The sequence below is a fragment of the Mauremys reevesii genome, linkage group 4, assembly GCF_016161935.1.
Source record: "Mauremys reevesii isolate NIE-2019 linkage group 4, ASM1616193v1, whole genome shotgun sequence".
Lineage (NCBI taxonomy): Eukaryota > Metazoa > Chordata > Testudines > Geoemydidae > Mauremys > Mauremys reevesii.
In genome coordinates, this window is record NC_052626.1 from 8,019,022 (window position 1) to 8,044,674 (window position 25,653).

The 25,653-nt window shown below is 46.2% G+C and overlaps 1 protein-coding gene across 12 annotated transcripts in view; it reads left to right on the forward strand.

Annotated features, from left to right (window-relative positions):
* The window catches only part of GNG2 (G protein subunit gamma 2), a 95,617-nt gene extending 77,608 nt beyond the window's left edge, over positions 1-18,009 (forward strand). For 3 of the 12 annotated variants that reach the window (XM_039537461.1, XM_039537467.1, XM_039537466.1), the window contains exons 2-4: positions 8,821-8,885; positions 11,743-11,858; positions 15,856-18,009. In XM_039537461.1, coding sequence (XP_039393395.1) covers positions 11,772-11,858; positions 15,856-15,984 — 216 coding nt within the window. In that variant the 5' untranslated portion in view covers positions 8,821-8,885; positions 11,743-11,771 and the 3' untranslated portion in view covers positions 15,985-18,009. Of the gene's footprint in view, positions 1-5,399; positions 5,531-5,652; positions 5,871-7,659; positions 7,779-8,820; positions 8,886-10,434; positions 10,534-11,742; positions 11,859-15,855 lie in introns of those variants that run through there. The other 9 variants (XM_039537470.1, XM_039537472.1, XM_039537471.1 and 6 more) reach the window with 9 other exon arrangements.
* The last annotated feature ends 7,644 nt before the right edge of the window (positions 18,010-25,653 follow it).

Genomic DNA, 25,653 nt, shown 5'->3' on the forward strand with positions numbered 1-25,653 from the left:
ATGACGGGATGTAGCGTTGATTAACATTCAGAAAAGACGCATTAGGCTACAACCACCATCCAGCTGGGAGAAGATACGGGCCATCAGTGCAATATGAAACAAAGGGAGAAACAAACAATTCACAATTATTGTGGGGAAAAATAGGTTTTCTGCGTTAGTCCTAAAATGATGGACTGAGTACAAATGTCTTCTGAGGAAGGGAGAATCAAGCCGAGGCACTTCCAAAGGGACCACAGCTTGATCTGCTGAATGGTTACATAGCAAAGATGGATAAACAGAGTAAGTGATGGGCCCCGTGTTTAATGCTCACTGTGAGGGCTGCCCTAATCATCATGTCCCATAGGTAAAATGCTATCCAAGTTCTAAGAACTTGCTGAATCAGAGTCTAAAACGTGAATATTCCTAGTGATGTTGTGGGCTTAAGTGTCTTGCTGAACTGAAGCATTAGGTCATGATCCTGCAATAGGAGCCATCATAGGCACCGACTCCATGGGTGCTCCAGCCCTGGAGCACCCATGGAAAAAAAATTAGTGAGTGCTTAGCACCCACTGGCAGTGAGCTCCCCTCTTCCTCATCAGCCAGTGCCCCACTGGTCAACTCCTCCCCCGCCTTACCAGCGCCTCCCGTCTGCCAGTGCCCCACTAGTCAACGCCTCCCCTTCCCTCCCAGCGCCTCCCACCCCACGGTGCCCCGCTGGCTAACTCCTCTCCCTCCCTCCCAGTGCCTCCCGCCCGCTGCAATCAGCTGTTCTGTGGCATGCAGGAGGTGCTGGAAGGGAGAGGGAGGACTGGAACAGGAACCGGGTGCACTCAGGTGAAGAGGCAGGGAGGGGGCAGATCAGAGACAGAAGAGGTGGGGGGAGAGGGGCCTTGGGGGAAAGGGTGGGGTGCGGGCAAGGTCTGGGGCAGAGCAGGGGCAGGAAGGGGCAGGGGTGGGGCTTGGAAGAAGGAGTGAAGTGGGGGTGGGCCTGGGGCGAAGGTGGGGGGGGGGAAGTCAGCGCCTATGGGATCCATGCAGGTGGACCCCTTCACCTGGGCTAAGACCCACTGACTCCTGTAGGGCTCCGCATGGCTTATTTGCAGGATTGGGGCTTTAAAAGGCAATGACAAAGTGTTAATGTAGTTTTTAAATTTGAAGGCAACAAGTGTAAATGGCCAAATAAGGGTGTTACCCTGAGGATAATGAACAACATGAAAGGTGTTGGTAGACAGCACCATTTTAAGTACCGGGTATTTTCGAACCCTAAAGTATGGCATGAAATAAATTCAGAAACGTGGGATTCAAATGAATCAAGCCTGGCCTAGGATCTCCAGCTACCGTAGTTTGAGGGGAAAAGTCTTAGTTTTTCTGTTCAAATGGAAGTATTTTTCCTCTGAACACAAGTGGCCAGTCTGCAGTTCTGGAGCCAAAAAAGCATCAAAGAGGAAAATATTGCTCAAGTATACAAAGCTCTCTTATTCCTTTTTTAAAAACTGGAAAATTCAGATGAATCAGGTAGCTCGTCTGAGTGCAGGCACTGGGGCGGCTAACCCAGCTGGAAAGTTTTAGGGCCTGGAGAAGTGTCTGAGTTTTTTGTGTTTTGCTTGTCAGATGAATCCAGCCCATTACAAAATGCCATAAATAATCCACAATCCCTGTGTACATAGGATAAGGAACAAAACAATCCTGAGAAATACACAGCTGTAACTAAAGTGTAATACCACAGGGACATAGTACCTATATACTATACTTTATAAACATCATTATCATGGAAATAAACAGTATCCTCACTCATTAACCTGCAGTCTCCAAGGCAAGAACGTGTGCCTCATTAAACTGCAGATATAAGAGGCTGGCTGTATTCCATTGTGAATTTCACTAAAAGGTTTCTTTTCCCTGCAAAGAAGAAAAATTCCTTTCTTTGTTATATAGTAGATATTACTATATTTTAATGTGGTTTTATTATTTATATTAGATATAAAAAAGTTCATTCCACATTGGGATTCAGGAACTGCTGTAAAGTTAAATTGCTTCTTAATATGTTTTCTTAAGATTCAGGTAAACTATTGGGCTTGGATTTTCTCTTGACTTCCTTTTGGCTCTGATTAAACTGGTCCCAATTAACCACTGGAAAATGCTGTCCTGCATAATTACTCCATTTGTGCTATGAGAATCTTATTAGAGATAATGGGTGGGGTATATTGTCGAACTACAAGCAGGGAAGTGATATTGGCAAATCCCAGTAACACAAATGGGATACCTGCCTACGCACGCATGCACACACATTCTGCAATAATAATCTCTGTGTTATTGTTTCTGCACAAATCTACTTGCAAATCCACCCAGTGGCAGCTGACGTACCACTGTATTTGGACCATCTTTGGATCGAACCAATGATCCAGCTAGTTCAACATCCTGTCTCTGAAAGTGGCCAGCACCAGATGTTTCAGAGGAAGGTGCCAAAAATCTTAAGTGGATAATTATGAAATAACCTGATAATAGGAGAAGTTTCTTCCAAACACTCATGAGTTGGAATATTCTTTGTCTAATGTGACTGTACAGGCTCTTGTCTGTGTAAATGTCTATTCTTTTTTAATCAACTAAGCTCTTGCTCTCAGTATCTAGCAATAATGAGTTCCACAGGGTAATTATGCATTTTTCTTCAGCTGTACTTTGTTGCCTTTTAATTTCATTGAGCGCTGTTGTATCTGAACTTCTTATTGACCAAGGATTGTCCACGGTTTCCTAGAGGTGTAGCTTGTGCATAGTTGTGTGGTTGGTTGGTTTGAAAATAATGTACAAACGTATATTTGGAAAAGCTCCAAAGTGAACCTGAACTGATAAGAATTAAAAGCTTTGCAAAAGTACAGTTGGTATTGTCAAAATAGCAATTTGAATCCAAGTCGTATAGATGAAAAGTTTACATTTCAAATTGTGGTTGAAAAGTTGGGTATTTAAACATGTTGGGTTGTATATGATTAGCACTTAACTTGTAATCCCAAAAATTTGGTGTGAAGATGAATTACTGAGAGCAAAATCCCTAGCTAGGCTCAGTGCACAACTTCAGTATATGTGCTGTGTTTGATGGAGTTTCATACTGGGAAGTAATGGGTGCTGAGGTATCTTCCTTAGCTGCTGCACCATCCCAAATTCTTCTTGGCAAGATACACAGAGTCATAGTCCATCTTCAACATGATGCATTTATTGAGCAAAGCAACTGCAAACTACAGACACACACAGGTTGAGCTCTAGTTCTGTCTCCTCTGTTTACCAGGGACTGCACCCTGGCAAGGCATACAGAGACATCTAGTGGCCAAATACAATATTGCAAGTAAATAGTTTACCCCTCTTCCTTACTTAGCCTGCAGTCCACATACCACAAAGCCTTGGAGAATGCTTTAGGCAGCACCTCCCCAGCTACATAACATCTATATATATATATCTCATAGAGCTGGAAGGGACCTTGAAAGGTCAGGGAGTTCAGTCCCCTGCCTTGACTAGCAGGACCAAGTACTGTCCTTAACAGTTTTTTGTTTGTTTTACCCCAGTTCCCTAAATGGCCCCCTCAAGGATTGAACTCACAACCCTGGGTTTAGCAGGCCAATGCTCAAACCACTGAGCTATCCCTCCCCTTGTGGGCTAAGGATGGTGTTGTTTCAAATGGTAAATCTCTATCTAAGCATTAAGGAAGCTTTGATGAGCGCGAAAGCTGGGAATTGCATTGAACACCCTGCTTTCGCACACTCATACTAGATAAGAAAAAAGTGAATGAAAGCATCGCTTGCTGCAAAATTTGTAAGTTTTCCTTATTGAGGAATAGGGTCACAGCTAGCTTTGGGAGATCCCGGGAATGGAAATAGTGGGTTTTTCTGTTTGCTTTTAATTCAGATCACAATTTTGCTCCCTGCAACAGGGAGCTCTTTCACATAATTTCTTTGCAATTCTCCCTCTCCGCCCCAATCTCTGGTTTATAGCCTCTGCGCAGAAGTACATTTCTACCAACTGCTAAATTTTTAATTTCATCTCTAGTCATACACTTTGAAAGGCATGTCAGTAATGGTCTCAAATTAAAAATGCTCATGTTAGTGTCCTATCTGAAGCCCCAGTCCTGCAATTTACAATTGGGGCTGGAAGAAAAATGTCAAACTAAACATTTTCCCATTGGGAAATGGGGTTTCATTGAAATACAAGTTTTCTATGGAAAGAACTTGATGTCTGGAATTTTCAGCCAGGACAATCAAAATGAACCATGTTGTTTAGTTTCAAGTCAACATTAATCCCTGTTTCTGCCCGAGATGTTACCGTCCCTTATACGAGTAGTAGTTCTGGACATTTCCTACCCCCATTCTCCCCATCAGCCCCACTCTCTGGTTGACCATCGTCTCCTGGGATTCTGTGCAGCCTCTCCCTGCAGCTGGGGTCTGCCTGCGTTTTAAATTGAAGGATCAGGCTGGGATGATGAAGGCGGAGATGAGAGCGTTAGCTCAACGGCAAGGCCTTTTTATATCCCATCAAATGAGAAATGGCATTCACGCATGGGGATCAGCTCTTGAATGGTGTACAGAAGGCATTGATTTTCTGTCACTCTTTTTTTTACTTCTGATGCCTCCTTGATCACTGAGCTATGAGCTTCTTCCAATAACAAAGCTAAAAACTTTCTTCTACAGCAGACCCCACTCACCTTCACCTATGTAACCGCTCTGAATCCAATGGGGCTATTCAGGGAGTAGGGCCAGCAAGGTTTGGCCCGCTAACATTGCTGTTTTCTTAGGGAAACCAGTCAGAGCATTGCAAAGCCAGGCTCTTCACTTTACCAACACAAACAGTAACATGCTCACCTACATATTTCAGAAGCGGGGAGGGAAGAATAAAAGTGCAACTCAGCTAAATGAGCATGGCTGTGGAAATTTGAACTAACATGGTCCCTTAATTTTTTTCTGATTGACTTTGCGACAGCAGCCCCCAATCTCGCAAACACGTATAAAGGTACTTTAACTTTACTATCATGCACTTCTGCACTCCCTGGACTCTACTGCCAGGAGCAGCCCTCAAAGTGGAAAGGAAAAAAATAATGAGAAAAGACATTCAAAGGCAGAGCGAGCTGGCACTAGTCCGTGACTATTGCACATTCTCATCAGTCTGCACTTTCAAGGGTGTGTGTCTCAAAGTGCAAGCGAATGCTTTCTGCTGTCTATGCATGCTCTGCAGGCTTCAAATGCTCACGCAAATGTTAATTCCTTTCTTCCCCCACCCCATAGCTAGCTATGGACTGTGATGAGGTGCACAAGCTCTGCCTTGGGTGAGGGCAGCAAGGGGTTAATGATCTGGCCTGGAGACAAGGGGTTAAATCAGGAACACCTGGCAGAAGCATCAGACCTGGATGGAGGGTCCTCCAGCTGCAGTAAATAATCAAAGGGGACCTGGATATAAAGGGAGGAGGCTGCCCTGCTGAGGGGAAGCTGCCGCTCGGGAGGGGATTGAGATCACAGAGTGATCACCCTGTGAGTAGAGGAGACTGTGCAGGTCTCCCTAGGGGATGGCGTAGACATAGGTATTTTTCCCTCTAGTTCTGTCCCCAGCCTGTAGACAGCACAGGCCAGGGCACTTTGCTGCTTGTTTTACTTGCCTGGTTTAACAACCCTGCCTTCCTTTTGTGGCCCACCTGAGGTGACCTCTACCCACAGGCTTGTTTCTCAGTGAGGACTATTTACATGCCAAGTTCCAAGTCTCCTTTCTCCCCTCTTTAAAGGGAGGGAGGGGGGATGTCTAGTTTTTCATGGTGTGGAAAGTAAATATTTCATATTCCCAACTCAAAAATAGTGAAAAGGGATTTTGCTCAAGGGGATTCTCTTAGAAAGACCAAGCGTCTGTGGAGAACATCACCCCGTCCGGTGAGTTCTTAGCAGAGCTATGATCCTATGAGCCAGCTGGGTTGTAACTGAAACTGTTTTGCAACCCTCAGCGGCCTGTTTCGCCGTGAAGGAAATGCTGTAATAATGCTCTGTGTGTGTCTACAGGAGCACTTCTCATCTGAGGTGCTCAGGGTGCTTGGGAGGGAGTGGCTAGATCACTGGACTGGGAGCCAGACCTGACTTCAACGCTGCCCTGACCTGCTGTGTGACCTTGGGCAAGTCACTTTCTCTGGGCCTCTGGTTTCTTTGCTCCTACCCTTGTGTCTTCTGACTGTAAATTCACTGGGCTAGGAAGGGCCTCCTGTTTAGAGTTACCTGGTGTCTGGTTTTTGACCAGAAAGTCTGGTTGAAAAGGGAACCTAGCAGTGTCCGGTCAGCTGTACTGACCGGACACTAAAAGTCTGGTTATTGCGGGCGGGGGAATAGTGGCAGCCTGTTGCTCAGTCCTGAAGTGGCAGCTCCTGTGGCAGGATGCATGCGCCAGCTTGGGCAGCAGGCAGCCCCTTTGAGGAGCATGGTTTGCAGGACTGCAGCGGAGGACAGAGTGCAGGGGCCCATGGCGAGTGGGGTAAGGAGCTCTCGGGGCTGGGAACGTTCCCCAGGAGGGAGGGAGGCGAGCTGCCCCTCCCAGTGCTTTTTCTGGCTGTGCTCTCAGACAGCTCTGGGGCAGACAGCGCAGAGCGGGGCGGGGAAGGGGGCTGCTGGGGCAGACAGCGCAGAGCGGGCGGGAAGGGGCTGCTGGGGCAGACAGCGCAGAGAGGGGCGGGGAAGGGGCTGCTGGGGCGGGCAGCGCAGAGCGGGGCGGGGAAGGGGGCTGCTGGGGCAGGCCGCGCGGAGGGGGGCGGGGCAGGGGGCTGCGGGGGCGGGCAGCGCCGAGCGGGCGGGAAGGGGCTGGGGCGGGCAGCGCAGAGCGGGGCGGGGAAGGGGGCTGCTGGGGCAGGCAGCGCAGAGCGGGGCGGGGAAGGGGGCTGCTGGGTGGGCAGCGCAGAGAGGGGCGGGGAAGGGGGCTGCTGGGCTGCCCCTGTGTGGCTGCAGCACTCTTCTCACCTTTACTCCCAGGCAGCCTGCTGGAGTTGGGGTTCACAAGTCCCTTGGGGCTCCTCACGCTGGAGTTGGGGCAGGGGTACGTGGGGGGGGGGGGCAGGGCCTCGTGGGGAGAGGTGCGAGTGGGGCCTTGGGGACAAGAGGTGGGGTGGGAGGCCTGGTTTTCAGACATTGGAAATGTAGCCACCCTGCTGCTGCTGCATGTTTGGACAGGATCTAGAACAAGGGGAGCCTGAGCTTGGTTGGGACCTTTAGGTGCAACTGCAGTAGAAATGACTTGGTCTCCCCTGTGGGCTAGACAGGAATGGCCCCTCCCACCACTGTCGTGCAGGTTCCACTAGGGAACACGGCATTCAAATGATAGCAGCTGATGAAAAGCTTGTCACAATGAAACTGGGCAAATTTATCCAAAATAAGTCCCAGCCAATGTTCATTGGCTTAAAAAAGCCTCCATTGTACAGCCTATTGCACTGTATAGAATGGCACGTAGGAACGCATCAGTGGCCAATTCGTTCATTTTATCATCCATTTATCATCCATTGGCCAAACAGTTTCTTCTCTGAGAGAACTCCAGGCGTGTAAGGAGGAGCACGTCTAAAGTTTAAATGAACTTGCCTTGTACTCTGACCCCCGCAAAGAGCTACACAGGAAAGCGATCTTGTTTCCTCCCATCTCTTCTCTGTATTTCTCTGTCACAGCGGTTCACTGCTAACCGCAAAGCAACAACATTTGTCAGTGTACACATAGATTAGCTAGTGTAAACGCTGACTTTTGTACGGAAGGCGGACTCTGTAACCTGGCGAACTCCTTCCAGCATTCCAGGCTCCTAAATCAACAGAGGAGGTAAAGTGTAAGCAGTGCTTGCTCCAGGGCGTGGCAGGACGCAGCGTAATGGGGAAACTAGGGGAGCACTGGCCCTTAAAGGGCTCACTTCTCCAAGCAGATCTCCAGCAAGCCATCTTTCAGCTACAGGTCTAATAGAATTGAATGCACTCTGCAGTTCAGTGAGGAAGAGTCCAGCTGCTGTTGTAACTCTGTATAAAGTATTGTCTGAAGGGGCTTAACAACTTACGTTAAATCTCAGAAGTCTAGCTTGCTTCTTAAAATGTCTTCTTATAATTTCCTTACACAGCTCGTGTGTGTGTGTGTGTGTCTGGCTCTATAATCTGTGTGCATATCACACAATATAGATAAAATAGAATACACGATGTGGTGCCGTAGCATGATATTACAGTTCTAATCGCAGGGGTGTGGTGTGGTTGCATAATCGAGCTATGCAGGCTTTCCCAGCTGAGGGCCACTGACAAGGTTATACCAGACCCCCCTCATCTATTCAATGTAATATCAATTGAATGTACATGGAATAGATCTTCATTTTAAAATATTTTTTTCCCTCTTGCAACGTTTCTCAGTCTGTTCCTGACTCAAGTGAATTCAAAAGTCTTGTAAGTAAGGTAAATGTAGTGAACTTTTTTCCTAGTCTAGTGAATTGGAATCTGTATTTGATTGGTCAGTGTACCTATCAAACATCCTCTGATGCTTATGACTAGACCGGGCAGATTTATGTGAGGAATGAGGCAAGTGGAAGGAATTTCTGTCAGAAATCCTGAAACTCTGCCCTCCTAGTCTCACCCCGGTGCGGTATGGAAAAGTGACTAGAATAAAAATCAGTATGTCATCTCGCCAAGCGTCTTGGAATAACCCCCACCCCCCAGTACTTTCTGCCTTTCTGAGCTGAGTTTTCAAGCTTGCTGAGCCTCTGAATGATATTTTGACACGTCTTGGTTTCCAATTAACGTCTGTACCATTACAGTCATTCAGTGACATGGAGCTAATGGAAAGTGTCAGTCTAATAAATTGTTTCTCTCTCTTTTTCCCCTTAAAGGTATTGACTATTGAAGATCGGCAGACCTTCCACTAGAGACGCAACTCACGGAAAAGACCGTTTTGGTAAAACACTTTTTGTTACTTAATTCTCAGTGCAAAGGATAGATTGGGTGTGGAGAAGGCCTGGGGATCATGAGGGGTTTTTGTGGAGAGCTCTTCCTCGCAGTTCGTTTCCTTGAAACATGCATCCTGCCTACCAGCCTGAGTCCTGGACACGGTGGATCCTCCGCATAGGCTGGGGGAGGGTCATTTAGCTGTGGGCGGGCTTGCGCCCGCTCACTTCCCAAACCCAATATGAGCGTTCTTTGCCGATTGCGCCTAGTTGCTACTCCAGCGTATCCTAGCCGGACAGGCCTGAATGGGAACTGCACTGCAGCGGCTTCATGTCAGGCTCTGGGTTTCTCGGAGCAGGCCCCAAGAGGAGTTCCTCAGCTGAAGGATTTAACACAAGCGCTGTAGTGTGAGCACCCTTGGATCCTCCCCTTTAAGCTGGCTCAGGCTAAATGGCCAAAACTAGACCTGCTGGCAGTTTTCGGAGCCAGGGGGAGACCCCTTGAGGGGTGATGTTTTGAAGAAATGCCTCTCTGCCCCCTTACTCGTTATCTCTCCAAAGGAGAATATGGGCTGACTCTAGGTTGGTCTTTCTAGCCCAGAAATTCATAGACGAGGATGCCTTCCTTCTAGGCCCTTGGTGAGTGTGTCCACGGAGACAGGATAAAATACCTGGCTAGGAGAAAGCCCGGCCTTCTCACTCTGTCTCTGGCTGGGAGCGGGGGGACAGTTGGGTTGCAATCCCTGCTCCAGTGACTGTTTGTTTAGACCAAGTGGAGCATCGTCAGCCTGTGAGCTTGAGAGAGACAGCTCAGAATAGCTAATAGCCTGGTGGTTTGGGCACGCACCTCAGAGGGGGCAGGAGCAGAGATTTGAACTTGGCTTTCTCACAAGCCAGGTGAGTGCTCTCACCACCGGGCTAAAGGGTGGCCTTTCCTCCTCCTCCTCCTCCTCAGCTTTTGTGAATTGAGCCTTCCATTTGATTAAAATACCTGAAATGAAATCTTTCAATTCTCCAAGAATTTCAGTTTCAGTTGGACACACACTGATTGTGTGGGGTTTTTTTCTGGAACTGCCAGAAATCTGAAAAGTCAATTTATTCTCCTAGCTCCGCCTGGGATAGCCCAATGCACTTCAGCTGTGTCCCATCTCTTACAATGATCATGTTTGTGCTTGAAAAGTACTAATCATGCTTAAATGGGGCCCTTGCTGGAAAGACGCAGACACCGTTTTTCTGCCCAGTGTGAGCAGAGCCAGCTTGGATAGCATGCTTCAGAGAGACAGTGGAGACTTGGCAACATAATGAACGAGTGCAGTTATCCTTTTGTAGGAAACCCTAAAGAAACAGGAAGTGACAATATCCTGTTTTGCATCTCAATGCTCACTCATTGTGCGGACAATGCAATGCTAGACCAATGCACCGCATCGGTCTCTAGAAATCACTATATTATAGTCAGCTACTTAAATGCACGGATGTATATTTCCTAATTATTTTATAGTAAAGCTTGGTATTTCAGTACAGTGTAATGAACCTATAATGACTGATATATTACTGCTACAGGCAACTTGAAAGACACTTCAAGCTGTCGACTAGAGAACTTTTTGAAAACATCCGTTTGCTGTTGTGTGAAGTTGAAACTGAGAGGGGCTTTTATAGTAGGTGCTATTTTGTTCCAAGACTGGAGGAAATGCTTGCTTGCATTCCGCGCATAATGATAGCGTTGTTGTTTTGATTGGGAAGGTAATAGGAAAAGTTGCTCCATTAGTAGTGATGCTTCTCTCTCCTACCCACCTGGAAGTGAAAAATCTTAATTACTGATTAAACGACCTGCTCTCTAGAAAGCTTGCTGCCTACACGAGCAGTGAAAACATCATTGGCTTTACAGCTGATCTGCATCAGAGCAACAGCACTAGCCAAAAGAGCAGGGTTAACAGCACAACTTATTGCTCAGTGCAGTTTAAAAAATCTACCCTGGGGAACAACAAGGTGATTGGTTACAGCACTGAAGAGAGAGCCCCAGCAGAGCTGTAAAACTAAAGTATGTTCCCGCCTGCCTCCAGCCCCAGATCTCCTTCCCTTTCCAGTCACTGTCCAAGTAAGGATATAAACAGTGGCCCTGCTTCTCTCACTTAACGCCAACTGGCAAATCCAGATTTAACTTCGTTTGGTGTCATAGTGGCTTTCATAGATTCTAGGACTGGAAAGGACCTTGAGAGGTCATCGAGTCCAGTCCCCTGCCCTCATGGCAAGACCAAATACTGTCTTGACCAGGGGTCTCAAACTCAAATGACCACAAAGGCCACCTGAGAGCTAGTGCATTGGCCCGAGGGCCGCTTCACTGACACCCCCACCCTCACTGCCCCCGGCCCCGCTCCCACTCCACTCCTTCCATGAGGTCTTGCCTCTTCCCTCCCCTTCCCTGCCCCTTTCTACCCCCTTCCCCCAAAGTCCCCACCCCAACACTGCCCCTTCCCTGTCACCAGGGGGTGCAGGGTGTGGCAGGGGCTCAGGGCAAGGAGCTGGGTGCAGGAGGGGTGCGGGGTGCGGCAGGGGGCTCAGGGCAGGGAGCTGGGCGCAGGAGGGGTGTGGGGTGCGGCAGGGGGCTCAGGGCAAGGAGCGGGGTGCAGGAGGGGTGTGGGGTGCAGCAGGGGGCTCAGGGCAGGGAGCTGGGTGCAGGAGGGTGTGGGGTGTGGCAGGGGGCTCAGGGCAGGGAGCTGGGATGCAGGAGGGGTGCGGGGTGCGAGCTCTGGCCCAGTGCCGCTTACCTAGAGCAGCTTCTGGGTGGCAGTGGTGCGCATCGGAGCCAGGGCAGCAAATCCAGTTTAGTAGTTCTCTGATGTATTAACTCACTTCACTTTGTTTCCACAGCACATCTGAAAAGCACAACCGGCACTCAGATGGCCAGCAACAACACCGCCAGCATAGCACAAGCCAGGAAGCTGGTAGAACAGCTGAAAATGGAGGCCAACATTGACAGAATAAAGGTAAAGCTGGTGGAAGGCAACTGGGTAACTAGCATGTTCTTTGTGGTTCCATGAGGAGCCTTCTGCAGCTAAGACTCCAAGTCATTGATTTTTAAGGCCAGATAGGACTACTGGAGCCATTTTGTCCGACTTCCTATAAAACACAAGCTATAGACTTGAGCTCTAGTGTCCCTTAAGTCCTAGAGCTCCGTGTATTTAGCTTATTGAACAAAACATTAAGTCGAATTGATCATGGTCTATTACCTACACGGGGAGAAGAGATCTGATATTTGAGAGCTCTTTAATCTGGCAGACAAAGGCATGATCCAATGGCTGGAAGTTGAAGTAAGCAAGTTCACACTGGAAATTTTTATTTTTAACAGTGAGGGTAATTAAACACTGGAATGGCGTAGCCAGGGGTGTGGTAAATCCTCCATCACTGAGGCTTTAAATGTAGACTGAATGGTTTTTCTAAATGATGTCAGGTAGATCCAGGAATCTCACTGGATGAAATCTGGGCCTGTGTTCTATAGGAGCTCGGACCATTATGATCAAGTCCTTCTGTCTTCAAATCTGTGATGGTAACACAGTTCCCTAGCTTTCTTATTCGGTGGTGGATACTTCGCTGGTGTGACCATGAACTGTACCCAACGGGAAAACTAGAAGGTTTGGGAAACTCTGTTAAACCAGTCCTAATGATATGGCCTTTTAGGAAACAGGAGGATGCTCTTTCATGATGAATTGGTACTGTTTGCAGATGACTGCAGCTGAGCGTCTCATTTAATGTATTTCAGAGACTTTGTTCTTTGGCTAACATGGTTAATGCATGAAATTGGGCTCAGTGGTGTACCCAGACTTGCTCAGAGAAACGCAACAAAACAAAAAGCAAAGTTATCCTTTCAAGTCTCTTTCTCAATGGAAAGGAGAGTGATCCCTTCGGGGAGGGATTCCTCTGCGTTGGCTGCATATAGGTCTTTTAGTGCTGGTCCGGACGTGGTTACACTGGAATAATGAGCCCCTAGATTGTCCATCTGAGTTGTAGTAAGTGGGCACAATTCTGCCTCTGCCCCTCCAATATTTGCTAAGTTCTGTCCTTAAACTGTGAGCTCCTCAGGGGTTGGGCTGTCCCTTCTTGATTTTGTCCAGAAAGCCCCTAGCACATGATGAATGCTGCCATAAACAATCACAATTGTGATCATGGACAGATTCTGTTTTTAAAGGCCAGCATTCCAAACTGGGTGCCTGTATTGAATGTGTGGGCACAGACACGTAATGGTGCATGCCAGATAAACAGCTGCCTGCACAAAAGGGTAATGCTGCTGCTATGGCACTTCTTTTTTTCTGTTTAAGCACCATTCTGATGCATGCAATTGCATGTTTTTCATGCTCCGCTCAGGTAAATATTAAGAATCTTGACCCCTAAATATGAGCAGGCTTTGAAAGGCGTAATGTATCTCTGCTGCTTAAACTGTGTTCTGTGTTGGAGTTGGCTTGGAAAGTTGCCTCCAGAAACCTGAACCTTTTGAGAGCAGAGTCTTGGAGCATTCCAGTTTGTTAAAGGGAAACGTAGCTGATTCCAAAGTGGGACATACCAATATCTGAACTTCAGCATTTGCTCACGTCTCCTCGCTGCTCAAGAGCTTCCACTGAGCCAGTTTCATGTTCTTAATAGATAACCGTATACAGTCAGTGACTCCACTGATATTTGTTACCATAGCAACCACAACCCTCCACTGGAAGGGTTCGACATGGTATAAAAATGACGTGGCACTTCCCTTTCTTTAATCGTGAATAAATATTGTTGCATGTATTCTTGCAAGCTATTTGCAGTTGTGTCCTGCACTGAGTGTGTGTTTGTAAGATCAAATCAGGTAAAATGTGTTGATGGATCAAAAGCCTGCCTGTAACTAAATGGAGAGTACTGGATTTGCAGACTGCATAGGTTTTCTCCTAAAGTCTTTGCTAATAGGTTTGTGTTAGCTGTTAAATGCCTTGAAAAGAGGCTGCTTGGTGGGGGGAAACGAACTAGAAGGCTGGATTGCCTGAAAGAGATGCAAATGAAAACCATCTTAGCAGCAAAAGAAATCAACACCACGTTTTGTATAGTTGATGTATAAATGCCTTTTATTGTGTGTAAGTTGTTTGGGATTTGCACACACGGCACATCAAACATGCTACAGCAAAAATGTACTTTCAGTATAAAGCTGAAGAATAAAACAGAGACCTGCAAGTTACCATTTGATCAGGTGATCTTCTTTACTAGGTCCGATCTCCCAGCTGGCCTGCCCTGACCTCTTCTTGACATCATCAGGCTCCTGAACGCACACAAATAAACTGGGCTTCAGAATTGATTACATGTGCAAAAATCTGTGTCTGCTCCTAGCAATAGAGGGTTGGCTGGAGAGTGGCCCTGCAGTAGGTTTTCAGGTTCTAGGAGTCGGAGGCCTACTCAGCTGGCAATCAGATCAGGTGGAGGGTCCCCTAGCCTCCAACTCTGGAAGAGAACAGGTGGAATCTAAGAGCTAGGAGATGAGACGGGAGGTCTTGCAGGGTAAAATAACCATAGCAACAACCCGCCTACAAGGAGACTTGTGCAAAGATTTACATCAGTTCTTCTTAAGTTTAGACTAAACTGGGAAATCTCCAGGGAGTGGATGAAAGTTTGGGACCCTGAACCCATGCCAGTGCTGAGGCGGGTGCCCAACCCATTTGTAAGCCCAGGAGAGGATCTTTGACATGCAGAGTGGTCTGCAGACTTGTTGCCTTATAGCAGAAGTTGAGCAAAGTCATGATGTGCCTTCGGCTGGGCGGGGCACTCCAGCTGAGGTCTGTATTTAGAAAATAGAGAGCATTTGAAATGACAAATCCCGCTTCCTTGCCTTCCTGGTAAGGGCATTCTTTACACTTGGAAAGAAGCCACGTCCATCTATTCACTGGGCACGAACATAGTGTAAATGCAAATACTCCATACTGGGAAGAAAAATAATGGAGGTTCCAGTTGTTACAGCACAGGCTATCTAGGAAGGGTGAAAGTTCAGTTTACATTATATATCCTGTTTGGAGGTCTTCCCTCAGTCTTTAGTCAGGCAAATTCCACTTGCATGAGTAAGGACTGAAGAAAACCCGAGCAAGGCTCTCCACTTTGGCCCTAAGGGTACGTCTACACTGCAATTAGACACCCGCAGCTGGCCCATGCCAGCTGACTTGGATTGGGGCTGCTTAACTGCAGTGTAGCTGTCCAGTTTGGGCTAGAGCCCTGGCTCTAGGGCCCTGGCAGGTCAAAGGGTCCCAGAGCTTGGCTGCAGCCTGAGCCGGAATGTCTACACTGCAATTAAACAGCCCCTTGGCCTGCGCCCCATGAGTCCAGGTCCGCTGGCATGGGCCAGACGCAGGTGTTTAATGGCCGTGTAGACATGCCCTAAGTGACTGGTGCAGTTGGGACAACATTTTGGCACTAAAGTTTGGTGGTGATTACAGCCGCTAGAGAACAATCCCTTTTCAAATAGAAGAGTCATGCAGTTAAAGGGGAACTTCCCCCGTTGGTGCACTATTCTGAAATGGATCTTACAGTTCAGGGGTACTTCCGCTTCCTAGCCAGTTACGTTCTACGGCTCTCTTACCTAAGGGGTGAAATGAATGCCAAGTAGTGAACAAGGACAGTGCTGTGATCGTTGTAAGGCCTAGTTAGAAAGTCCGTCGATGGATAGTGAGTACAGTGAAGGAGCGAGTGGGAACTTGAGAGGCAACTTCTCTATCTTCCATTCAGCCAAATAAGATGCTTTAATTTAGGGTGACCAGACAGCAAATGTGGAAAATCAGGATGGGGTGGGGGGTAATGGGAGCCTATATGAGAAAAAGACCCAAAATTCAGGACTGTCCCTATAAAATGGGGACATCTGGTCCCTCTACTTTAATTCCATGCTGCTGACGTGCTCCCTCCTTTGTGTGCTCTGAAGTGGAGGAGCTCCAGACAACGTAGTTCATCCAAGGCTTATACAGAGTGTGCATTTATTTTCAGGTGTCAAAAGCAGCGGCAGACCTGATGGCGTACTGCGAAGCCCATGCCAAGGAAGACCCTCTACTGACCCCGGTGCCAGCTTCAGAAAACCCCTTTAGAGAGAAGAAGTTCTTCTGTGCAATTCTGTAAGCCCCCCATGAGCCTGACATGCACTCGGCCCGCTCTGAACACTGATGTAGCGTTTTTAGCAATGTGGACAACTTTCTAGTCCACAGAATTTAAAAAATAACAAGGCCTGGAAGATCCGGAGATGTGCATGTTTAAAGAAACTGGTCACCTTTTTGGGGAATAAGATCTACATCATGAGGCAGAAGATCTGAGATCTGCAGAGTCATCGAGATAGAAAAATATGTAAAGATTAAGTGTGTGTCACTTTTCTGCTCACAAAAAAAAAACAACAACAAAAAACCCTTGTTTGATCCATATTTAAAAAAGACACTTGTGCTGAGCAAAGTAAAGGCTGAGGCTGTGTATAACCTCATTGGAATGATTATCGTTGGGTTTTTCCAAATAATACTCTTATTTAAGTTGAATTGTCAAATATCACAACAGGCTAGATTACTATTATATTACTTAATGTTCGGTCTTGTGCTTTTTTTTTGTTTTGTATTTTTGTTTTTGCATTAGAGTAGCACAGAGATGGGTGGGATTCCTCAAAAGATAACAAACTAAACTGGTTAGCAAGGGCTTAGTCAGTGATACTTCACATCTGCAGTGTGAACACTGTCTGTCTGTGTGTTTCTTGCAACCTATTACCACGACTTCTAACACTTGTATATGGTAGCTTCAATTCTGCAAGTAAAAGTAAATCAGGTGTTGTGATTGGTGCTTCATATTTTTGTGACTACTTTTAAGTAATAGTGCATGAAAATATCCTTGTGTTCAATCCATTTAGAAACTTCTATTGTTTGGAGCCACATGCTGGTGGAAGACGCTGTAGAGAAAAAACAAAAGATGTTCTGACAGCAAAGAGAAAACTACTCTAATGCCTTAGATGTGCCTGAAATACCTCTCATGTTATGTAGGGTTGCCAGCTACTGAGAAGCCTATTCCTGAAATCAGAACAGTTTATATGGGGAATTTAGGGTCACTCAGATCCCTGGAGGTCATAGGTTAAAACCAAGAAGGAAAATTATATACATTTATGTTGACCAAGTTTTCTCTGGTCCTCCCCTACCCTTCTGTGCTTCTTCTCTTTACCCATATTTCTTGATTTTAATATCACTCGATCTATATTAATGTTTCACAGCAGCATGTCTTCTCTGAACCATGTCCCTTAAGCAGCGTGACAGAACCAGTACCCAGCAGGCCTGCTGCTGTACTGTGTTAAGTGGCTGATCCAAGCGCGGCTTGATTCAGAGGGGACCTCAGATGGAAGGCAGTGCAAGCTTGTCCACCCCTGCGCAATTCTCTGCTTCCCCTATACTGCCCTCGATGGGTCTCTTTTCCCAAATCTGTAGGCTCGAAACCCCAGTGTTTACAAAACTCCCTCTGCCATCGAATCTGACCGCAATTTTCAACCCTCTCTTCCCCCACTCATTGTTCAGAACATGCTTTTAATAACAGCAGGGCCATAGCACTCTGTACCCAAACAATGGCAACATGCAGGTCGCAAATGTGCATATGGTTATAATAGCAAGAGGACTCCATACTGATGGACTAAGGGTGATCTATCAACCACCGAAATTTTTGTTAATGTGTTGGACTCCCGTTATCTGGTCACTAACCATCCAGCCCTTTGTGAGCTTTCACCATGTATTTCTTACCGCTTTAACAACCCATCATGAAACAAAACGAGAGTGAAGAAAATCGGGTGCGTCTTTAAATAGAGCCCCCAATTACAGGGTGGTATATCGACACGACATACCTCGAACAGCTTAAGGTGGAAGCTTGCACCTTCCTCGCTTTGTAAGCGTCACGTTTTGAGTTGCTGTTCCAGGTGTGCCTCCATTGAAGCCTCCAAGCTGGACAATGAGGCGTTAAGAAAGATGGAGAGGTGGCTCTAATCAATCGGATGAGCCCTGCTAATCAGGGCAAAGCCAAACCATCAGAATGGGGTCCTGGTGGAAGCTCCCAGTGCTTTGCTTACATGTAGCCTAAAATTAACATATTTGTTTAATCAGCTTTAGGAAACTCGTCCTAACCAGATGGAGAGCGAGAAGACAAGCCCATAGGCTACAAACATACCAATTTGAACACCGTAAAAACCTGATATTTCAGGTGGAGGCTGAGGCCATCTGAAATGGCTCCATAAAGAGCTCAGAGAGACAGGTTACAGTATCAGGGACACTATGTGACTTCAAACATGAAAGGCAAAGCTTACCTTGAGGAGATTCTACTGCTGTTAAGATTGTGTTCTGGCCTTTGGCCTGAAGCAGGACTGCTGTGATTGCAAAGACACCAATCTGCCTCAAACCTAAACAGCAATCAGAGAGGAGCTGTTCATAAGATCCCATGCCCCTGGTGCGGGGGTGAGAGCGGCTCTAGCTTTTCATGCTATTCTGAACCCTTGGAACGCTTTTTGATTTTTGGCTCAAAAACCCAGCAGCTATAAATTTAGGATAATTCCAGATCCATGGCAACCCTATTAATATGACGTTCTAAATCAGGGATGAGTTCAATTTTTTTGTATTTAAAAGGACAACAGAGTCTTGAGATACCTGTCAGAAAATCTTATAGCCCATAACAAAGTGGAAATGTTTTTGACTAACTTTTTTCTACTCTTACATCCTTGTGTACAGGCAGAAGGGTTGCTGTAGCAAAAGCCACTTATTGTAACAGTGCAAGTATACGTATATAGAGATCTACCCCCAAAAGGTCATCAAGTCCAGCCCCCCCACCCAGCAGGACCAAGTACTGATTTTGCCCCAGATCCCTAAGTGACCCCCTCAAGGATTGAACTCACAACCCTGGGTTTAGCAGGCCCATGCTCAAACCACTGAGCTATCTCTCTTTCTGAGTCTCAGCATCTGGGAATATTTATACAATACAACCAGTAGCTAAATGGTGTATGACTTGCCTTGCTAGCTTTCAAATACGAGATCCTGTATTTCAATCTTTATACTGTATGTTTGACTAGCTTAGGTTTCATTTGACCAATGAGTAACTCTACAGCTGTTTTCACTTGTATTGGTAAAAACAATGTAAATATATTGCAACTGTTCTTTTTTAATAAGATCTACTATAACTGACAATGAAGCACTGCTTAATTAGTCAAGACCCTAAATCTCACTAATCCCGGAACAGTACTCAAATCCTGGCATGAAGTTTTGTCATAACTTTTTAATGACTTACATATTTTACAACTTAAATTCTTTAAAAGAATGCTACACGAAATTTTAAATTACACCAAAACATTCATTCAGTATCTCTTTTGTTACAGCTACTACTTCTGATTTTTTTTAATTGGGGACGCAACCAGAAAATCTCACTCTTTTATTTATATTTACACAGACCCGCTTTCACTAGCAAAGTAGAAATTTTACCTACCAAGAAAATTTTCCCCCATAAAAACGTAAAATATTTCAATATTGAAAATATATTGATTCTATATATTCAACATGGTATAAATTTGTTTGATATACTGAAGGTCTTTTCAATAAAAAGATCCTATGTACGGGAATGTGATTTCCCCCCCCCCCCCGCCCCCAACTTTGTTCATAGCAGTGGTGAGTTGCTACATGTACATTATGTCATATCAGCCAAATAGGTGGATGCATCTTCCTACCCAAGAAACGATCTGTTTTCAGGAAGAGGGTCCGTGTAAATGTCAGTGGGTTTTTCTGTTTTGTGTTTTGTTTTTTAAACAGGGAAACTTGAAGTTGTGATGTAGTGCACACGCTCATCCCATGTGGTCAATGTATGTGTATGAAATAAAACTTTGGATTTGTTTCAAATATTGTCTGTTTGCTTTTTAAAGTAGCAGTCAGTTGTTGGTGGGTTTTTCTTTTTCACAAGTTAACTCTCCTGCTCCAAATGACAGAACCAGATGTGTTCAGGATATGATGTTGGTTTAGGGAGCTTTCCAAACTAACAGTAAACCACATTCTCTCTCGCCCCGCCCCCCCTTTCAATAGCCGCTTCTGTGATGGGGTGAAAGGGAAAGAGGCCTTTCAGAACCTCAGCTTTCCCAGGACCCTCTCTAAGACCCTGTCTGCTTTAAGGAAATGTCCGCTGATGTAATTACACTACTGCAACCCCATGATGGGGACATGCTGCCCCAGAGTTTACACTGATACAGTTTACTTTGAGGTGTTACCAGCTTAAGCTGCACTGTTGTAAACCTGTTTTTTGCCAGTGCAGCACATCTGTACAGGTGTGACTGCACAGAGGTAGGTACACCAGTGCAAATTGCCAGTACGCAGGGCACAGTGGGTGGTAAATGTTTAGAACCTACCCCCTACAGAGAATAGTGACAATATCCCACTGCAGGGAAGGACAGTTGTCCTCCTCGTTCTCACCTTGTTTCTCCCTCCGCCCCGCCTAAAAGTAAAAATGAAGTCAAACACGAGAAGCAGCAGCTGCTGAATCCTGGGGGGGAGAGGGTATTGCCAGCTGCATCCTAGCATCTGCCTCTGGAAGAAGCTGATGACTCAGCTACTCGACACTGTTGAAGGCTTTGGAAATGGAGGATAAATCCTTGGATATATGAGCAAGGATTGAGAGGAGGGTAGAATCTGTCTCCCCCGTTCCAAAATCCCTGGGACACGTAATGGAACTAGAGTAGAAAGCCCCGCACAGCAGGAAATGACCAGTCTGCCAGAAGTAAAAGGTACCGGGAAGCAAAGGGTCCCAAGTTCACCTCCCCATCGCAGGCAGATGCTTTTGTTTTCCAGAAAAAGGCAGATCTCTGCTCTTGTGGGGGCACATGTTCAACCTTTCCGGGACGAGACTCCAAATTCCCAGCTGCTGCATGGAAGCTCTGTGTGAAACACCAGCTTAGTTTCACTCACCCAGCGTGTGGTCATGCCCCTGTGGAAATAGTCCAGATTCCCTTATTTTTCACCAGTAATCTGCCTCCCTTTCCATGCAAGCATACACCCACCCCGTGTGTGCAGCCGCCTTCTTCCTGGGGAAGCTAGTGCACTTTGTTTTCCCACCCTCTTCTCCTAACGTCTTCACAGGGTGAGTGGCTGCTTTACTTCCCCTGTGTGGACAACATCCGTGTGCCCTTTCCCAGTCCAAAGGAAAGGCTCCCGCTCCCTGTTGCAATGATCTTCCAGCTGGTCAGTGTAAGCTCCTTGTACCGTCTTTGCGTCCTGTACAGTGCTGATCATGCTGGCATTTAACATAACTAATAGCCTCTCTCCATAACAAGAGGAATTAAGTCAACATTTATCTTGAAGGCTGCTGCATTCCCCTGGCGGGGCGGGGGGTCTCTCTAGTGAAGCACAAACTGGAAATGAAATGCTTGCTCAGGGGATCACTAATGGCCCAGGATACAGAAGCTTTCACCTTTTGGTCATAGGCTCAGATATAGGACAGTACAATAGTAACAAACAGTCTTCACTATACAGAAGATGTATGTACAGAAATTTAGTTGGTCTCAGCTAAGTTGTTCCTATGGGATGTGTCCAGCTCACAGAAGCTGAGAAATTAACTTGTAGTGAATGATTTGTTTCCGGTTAATTTAGTGTCTTTGTTCCCCATATGGAAAAGAACGGTAGAATTTCATTGGGAAGATACCAACAGAGTTCCACAGAAATGAACATAAGAACGACCATACTGGGTCAGGCCAATGGTCCATCTAGCCCAGTATCCTGTCTGCCAACAGTGGCCAATGCCAGATACTTCAGAGGGAATGAACAGAACATGGCAACTCTCAAGTGATCCATCCCCTGTGGTCCAGTCCCAGCTTCTGGCAGTCAGAGGTTTAGGGACAGCCAGAGTGTAGGGTTTTGTCCCTGACCATCTTGGCTAATAGCCATTGACGGACCTATCCTCCATGAAGGTATCTAATTCTTTTTTTGAACCCAGTTATGATTTTGGCCTTCACAACATCCCCTGGCAACGAGTTCTACAGGTTGACTTTGTGTTATGTGAACAAGCACTTCCTTTTGTTTGTTTTAAATCTGCTGCTTATTAATTCCACTGGTTCTTGTGTTATGCGAAGGGGTAGATAATCACGTTCTCCATACCATTCATGATTTTATAGCCCGCTATCATATCCCGCCTTTAGACGTCTCTTTTCTAAGCTGAGCAGCCTCAGTCTCTTTAAACTCGCCTTGTCTGGAAGCTATTCCATCCCCCTAATCAATGTTGTTGCCCTTCTCTGTCTTTTCCAAGATATATTCTAATGTATCTTTTTTGAGATGGGGCGACCAGACCTGCATGCAGTATTCAAGGTGTGGGCATGCTATGGACTTATATTGTGGCATTATGATATTCACTGTAACCTCCATATTCCTCATTTATATATAATTGTGATCTTATATATAAAGCCTGCCACGTGTGGTATCAGGAGAAAGGTTGTGATCTGCTGAACATCACTGTTCTATCTAAATATGTATATCATTAGTGCACATGAAGTTATGAGATTGTATGATTGTCAGTAACACATTCTGTAAGTTGGGGAATCGGCCAGATATTATCGCCCCAGAGACAACAGCAAGGAAAGTAACCAACGCCTGGGCAGGTGTCAAACAACCATCAACAGCCATTGTCCAGCAAGGGAGCTACAATTCAATGACTCACCTGCATAAGGCCACACCAGGGGAACTGCTCAACCTTGCCTGGGGACTCAGCAATGCCCACCAGACACGCCTGGCCCTGGACTTGTGTTCTCCAAGCACATGGACTAAGGGTATAAAACAGAACACAGGGGCCCCATGCTTGGTCTTTCTCCTTCCCCCACCTACGCTGCCAGTAACAAGGACACTGAGAAGACTGAAGACGCCAACAGAGGGGCCTGGCCCAGGTTTCAAGGGTGGAACCTGTGTATTATGAACTGCAATATATGGGGGCGGGGGGAAGAAAAACTGCTTAACCTAAATGTTGCCCAGTCTAATAGGGTTGAGAGTTTAGAGCGGGGTCGGCAACCTGCAACACACAAGCTGATTGTTAGTAGCACTCTGCTGCCATCCGGGGTCCCGGCCGCCAGCCCCGCTCAGCCTGCTGCCGGCCTGGATGGACAGAACCCTGGGCTGGCAGCAGGCTGAGCGGGGCCGGAGGATGGAACCCCAGACTGACAGCAGGTTGAATGGCTCAGCCCGCTGCCGGTCTGGGGTTCCATCTGCTGCCCGCGCTGCCGGTCTGGGGTTCTGTCTGCCGGCCCCTGCCAGCCGGGGTCCTGGCTGCTGGTCCCGCTCAGCCTGCCGCCAGTCTGGGGTTCTGTACGCTGGGTCCTGTAAATGTAAAATGTATTACTGGCATGCGAAATTACAGTAAATAAATGACTTGGCACACCACTTCTCAAAGGCTGCCAACCCCTGGTTTAGACTGAATGCTTCTATTTTATTTTTCTTTAACTCTGACATTTTGCCTATCACTTAAAATCTATCTTTTGTAGTCAATAAATCTGTTTAACGCCTTATCTTTACCAGTGAGTTTGCCTGAAGTGTTCGGTAAGGGTGTTTGCTCAGGTTTGCAAAGGCTGGTGTATATCCACATTCCATCAATGAAGTGGTGAAGCAATTAATAAATTTGCACTGCTCATCTTGAGCAGTGCAAGATGGTATATTCCTGTGGTACAAGGCTGGGAGCTGGGGGGCTTAGGCTGGTGCCTGTCTCTGTGTGATTCATGAGTGGCTCTGGGAGCATTCATGCATCTAGCTGGGTGTGGGGCTCCACATGCCGCTGTGCTGGGCCATAACAGCACCTGGAGAGGCTTGCGGCTTGTCACTAGCAAAGCATTGGGAGAGACAGCCCAGGTCAGAGAGTTAAGGGGGCACAGCGGTCTCACGGCCCCAGGTTGCACCCCGGGGATCCCGCCACACTCTAAAAACCTACAGAATTCAATACAGAAGGATACCCTTTCATTGGTGCTTTGCACCTTCCTATAGAATGCTATAGCAGGGATATAATTCTCTTTTAAATTCTATGCCAGTACCAAAAACCTCTAGAAAAGCTGACAGGATCAAGAAGACTCCAGAATTCCAACTGAATTCTATAAGGGTCATGACTTTTCACTGTTTTGCTGAATGCATTTATTAGAAATTACTTGGTGAATGATTTTATGACGAACACTTAGGAGTGACCCAGGAAGGTTTTAGGCTGCAGTGTGTAGTCAGCATTTGAAATACAAGTTGGGTTGGTTAATTTTGATTGGATATACAATATGGTTCAGTTTCCTGAATGGATGAGCTCGAAGAAGGAGGTTTCAGTTTCCAAGTCTCTTGTTTACAAATTGTACTGGCACCATTCTGAGAACTACATCGCTGTCATTTGGTGCTGCTGCTAACAGAGTGGCATGGAATGCAAACAGAGCAGTAATATTGATGGCATGATGTAAAATACACAGTAGGAGCTGTTATCTTCAGCAGTCACCAGGCAGCAAATATAGGCATTTCCAAAGCTGTATGGGCCATTTCTGAACTCCATGCCCTGGAGCTACCTTCTAAGTCAGGAGCCATATGAGCTAAACAATTTTTGTAATATAGTTTGGTGCAGAGACTTTAACTCAGCTGGAGTTACTTTAAATTCACTCTGGCACAACAACAGCCAAATAAAAAGGAAATTTTTGCTCACAGTGAAAACTTGGTTAGGAGCCACATGTTATCATGGCATTTTCCTTATCTGGTAGCTTAGCTTCCATGCACCTTAATCTGCCCAGCTGGAAAACTAGGACTTCCCTAAACAGTGGATGCTGAACTGGAGTTGAACTATCTTAGGAAAATAAATGTAAAGGAAAAGATGGTCAAGGCTAAAGGCAATAAAAGGAAAATTCTTATTTCATATCCATGAGCCTTGCGAGTTTATTATAGGAACAAGACTGCAGTTGGTGAGTGTCTTAAGAGAACTGCTCAATGGCCATATTTCTCCTAAAAGATAGAGACAGTGAGAGTAGGAAGTGAATTGTTGCAATAACAGGAAAGGTTTGAGGAGAAGAAAAAGGTGTGCAAAATTATACTGAGTGTAGCCCTTTTAATATTTATTTTTTAAATGCCAGGTAAAAATCTAACTTTCATCCTCATCCTCCCTTCTTTAATTTTGGTCATAAAACTCCTTAATTAGACAGAAAGCAGTGTTTAAGTTCAGCTTTATGAATGGATGTTTCCATTTGCTCCTAAAAGCTGCATATCGTACCTAATTAAAAGGCTATGAAAAATGTTACTATAAATGCATCACACTTTTCTTACAAAGAAGTGGGTGTTCACCCACGAAAGCTCATGCTACAAAACATCTGTTAGTCTATAAGGTGCCACAGGATTCTTTGCTGCTTCTACAGAACCAGACTAACACGGCTACCCCTCTGATACAGGAATTATTACATTTCTCATAAGCCCTCTGCTGGCCAGTTTGGACTTCTGCAGGCAAATTCTAACTTCATTCACCTAAAGCGGGCGGGTAAGGGAAACTCAATTCTTTCTCTTGTTCCCTGGCACAACAGCCTCATTGCCTGTCTATCTCCGCGACTCCTACGTACACAGCCTAACTTCTGCAGTACTTGCCAAGTTCTGTGGAGAATGTCGTAGCCATTGAACTATGAGTGTCATAGGTTTATTCCCCACTTTGAACTTTAGCGTCCACAAGATGGGGACCTGCATGGACTCCTCTAAACTTAAATCCTAGTTTAGATCTGGTTATGCTGCCACCAGCTAGAAATTCCAGTGTCTAGCACACTTCCTGTTCCTCCAAAAC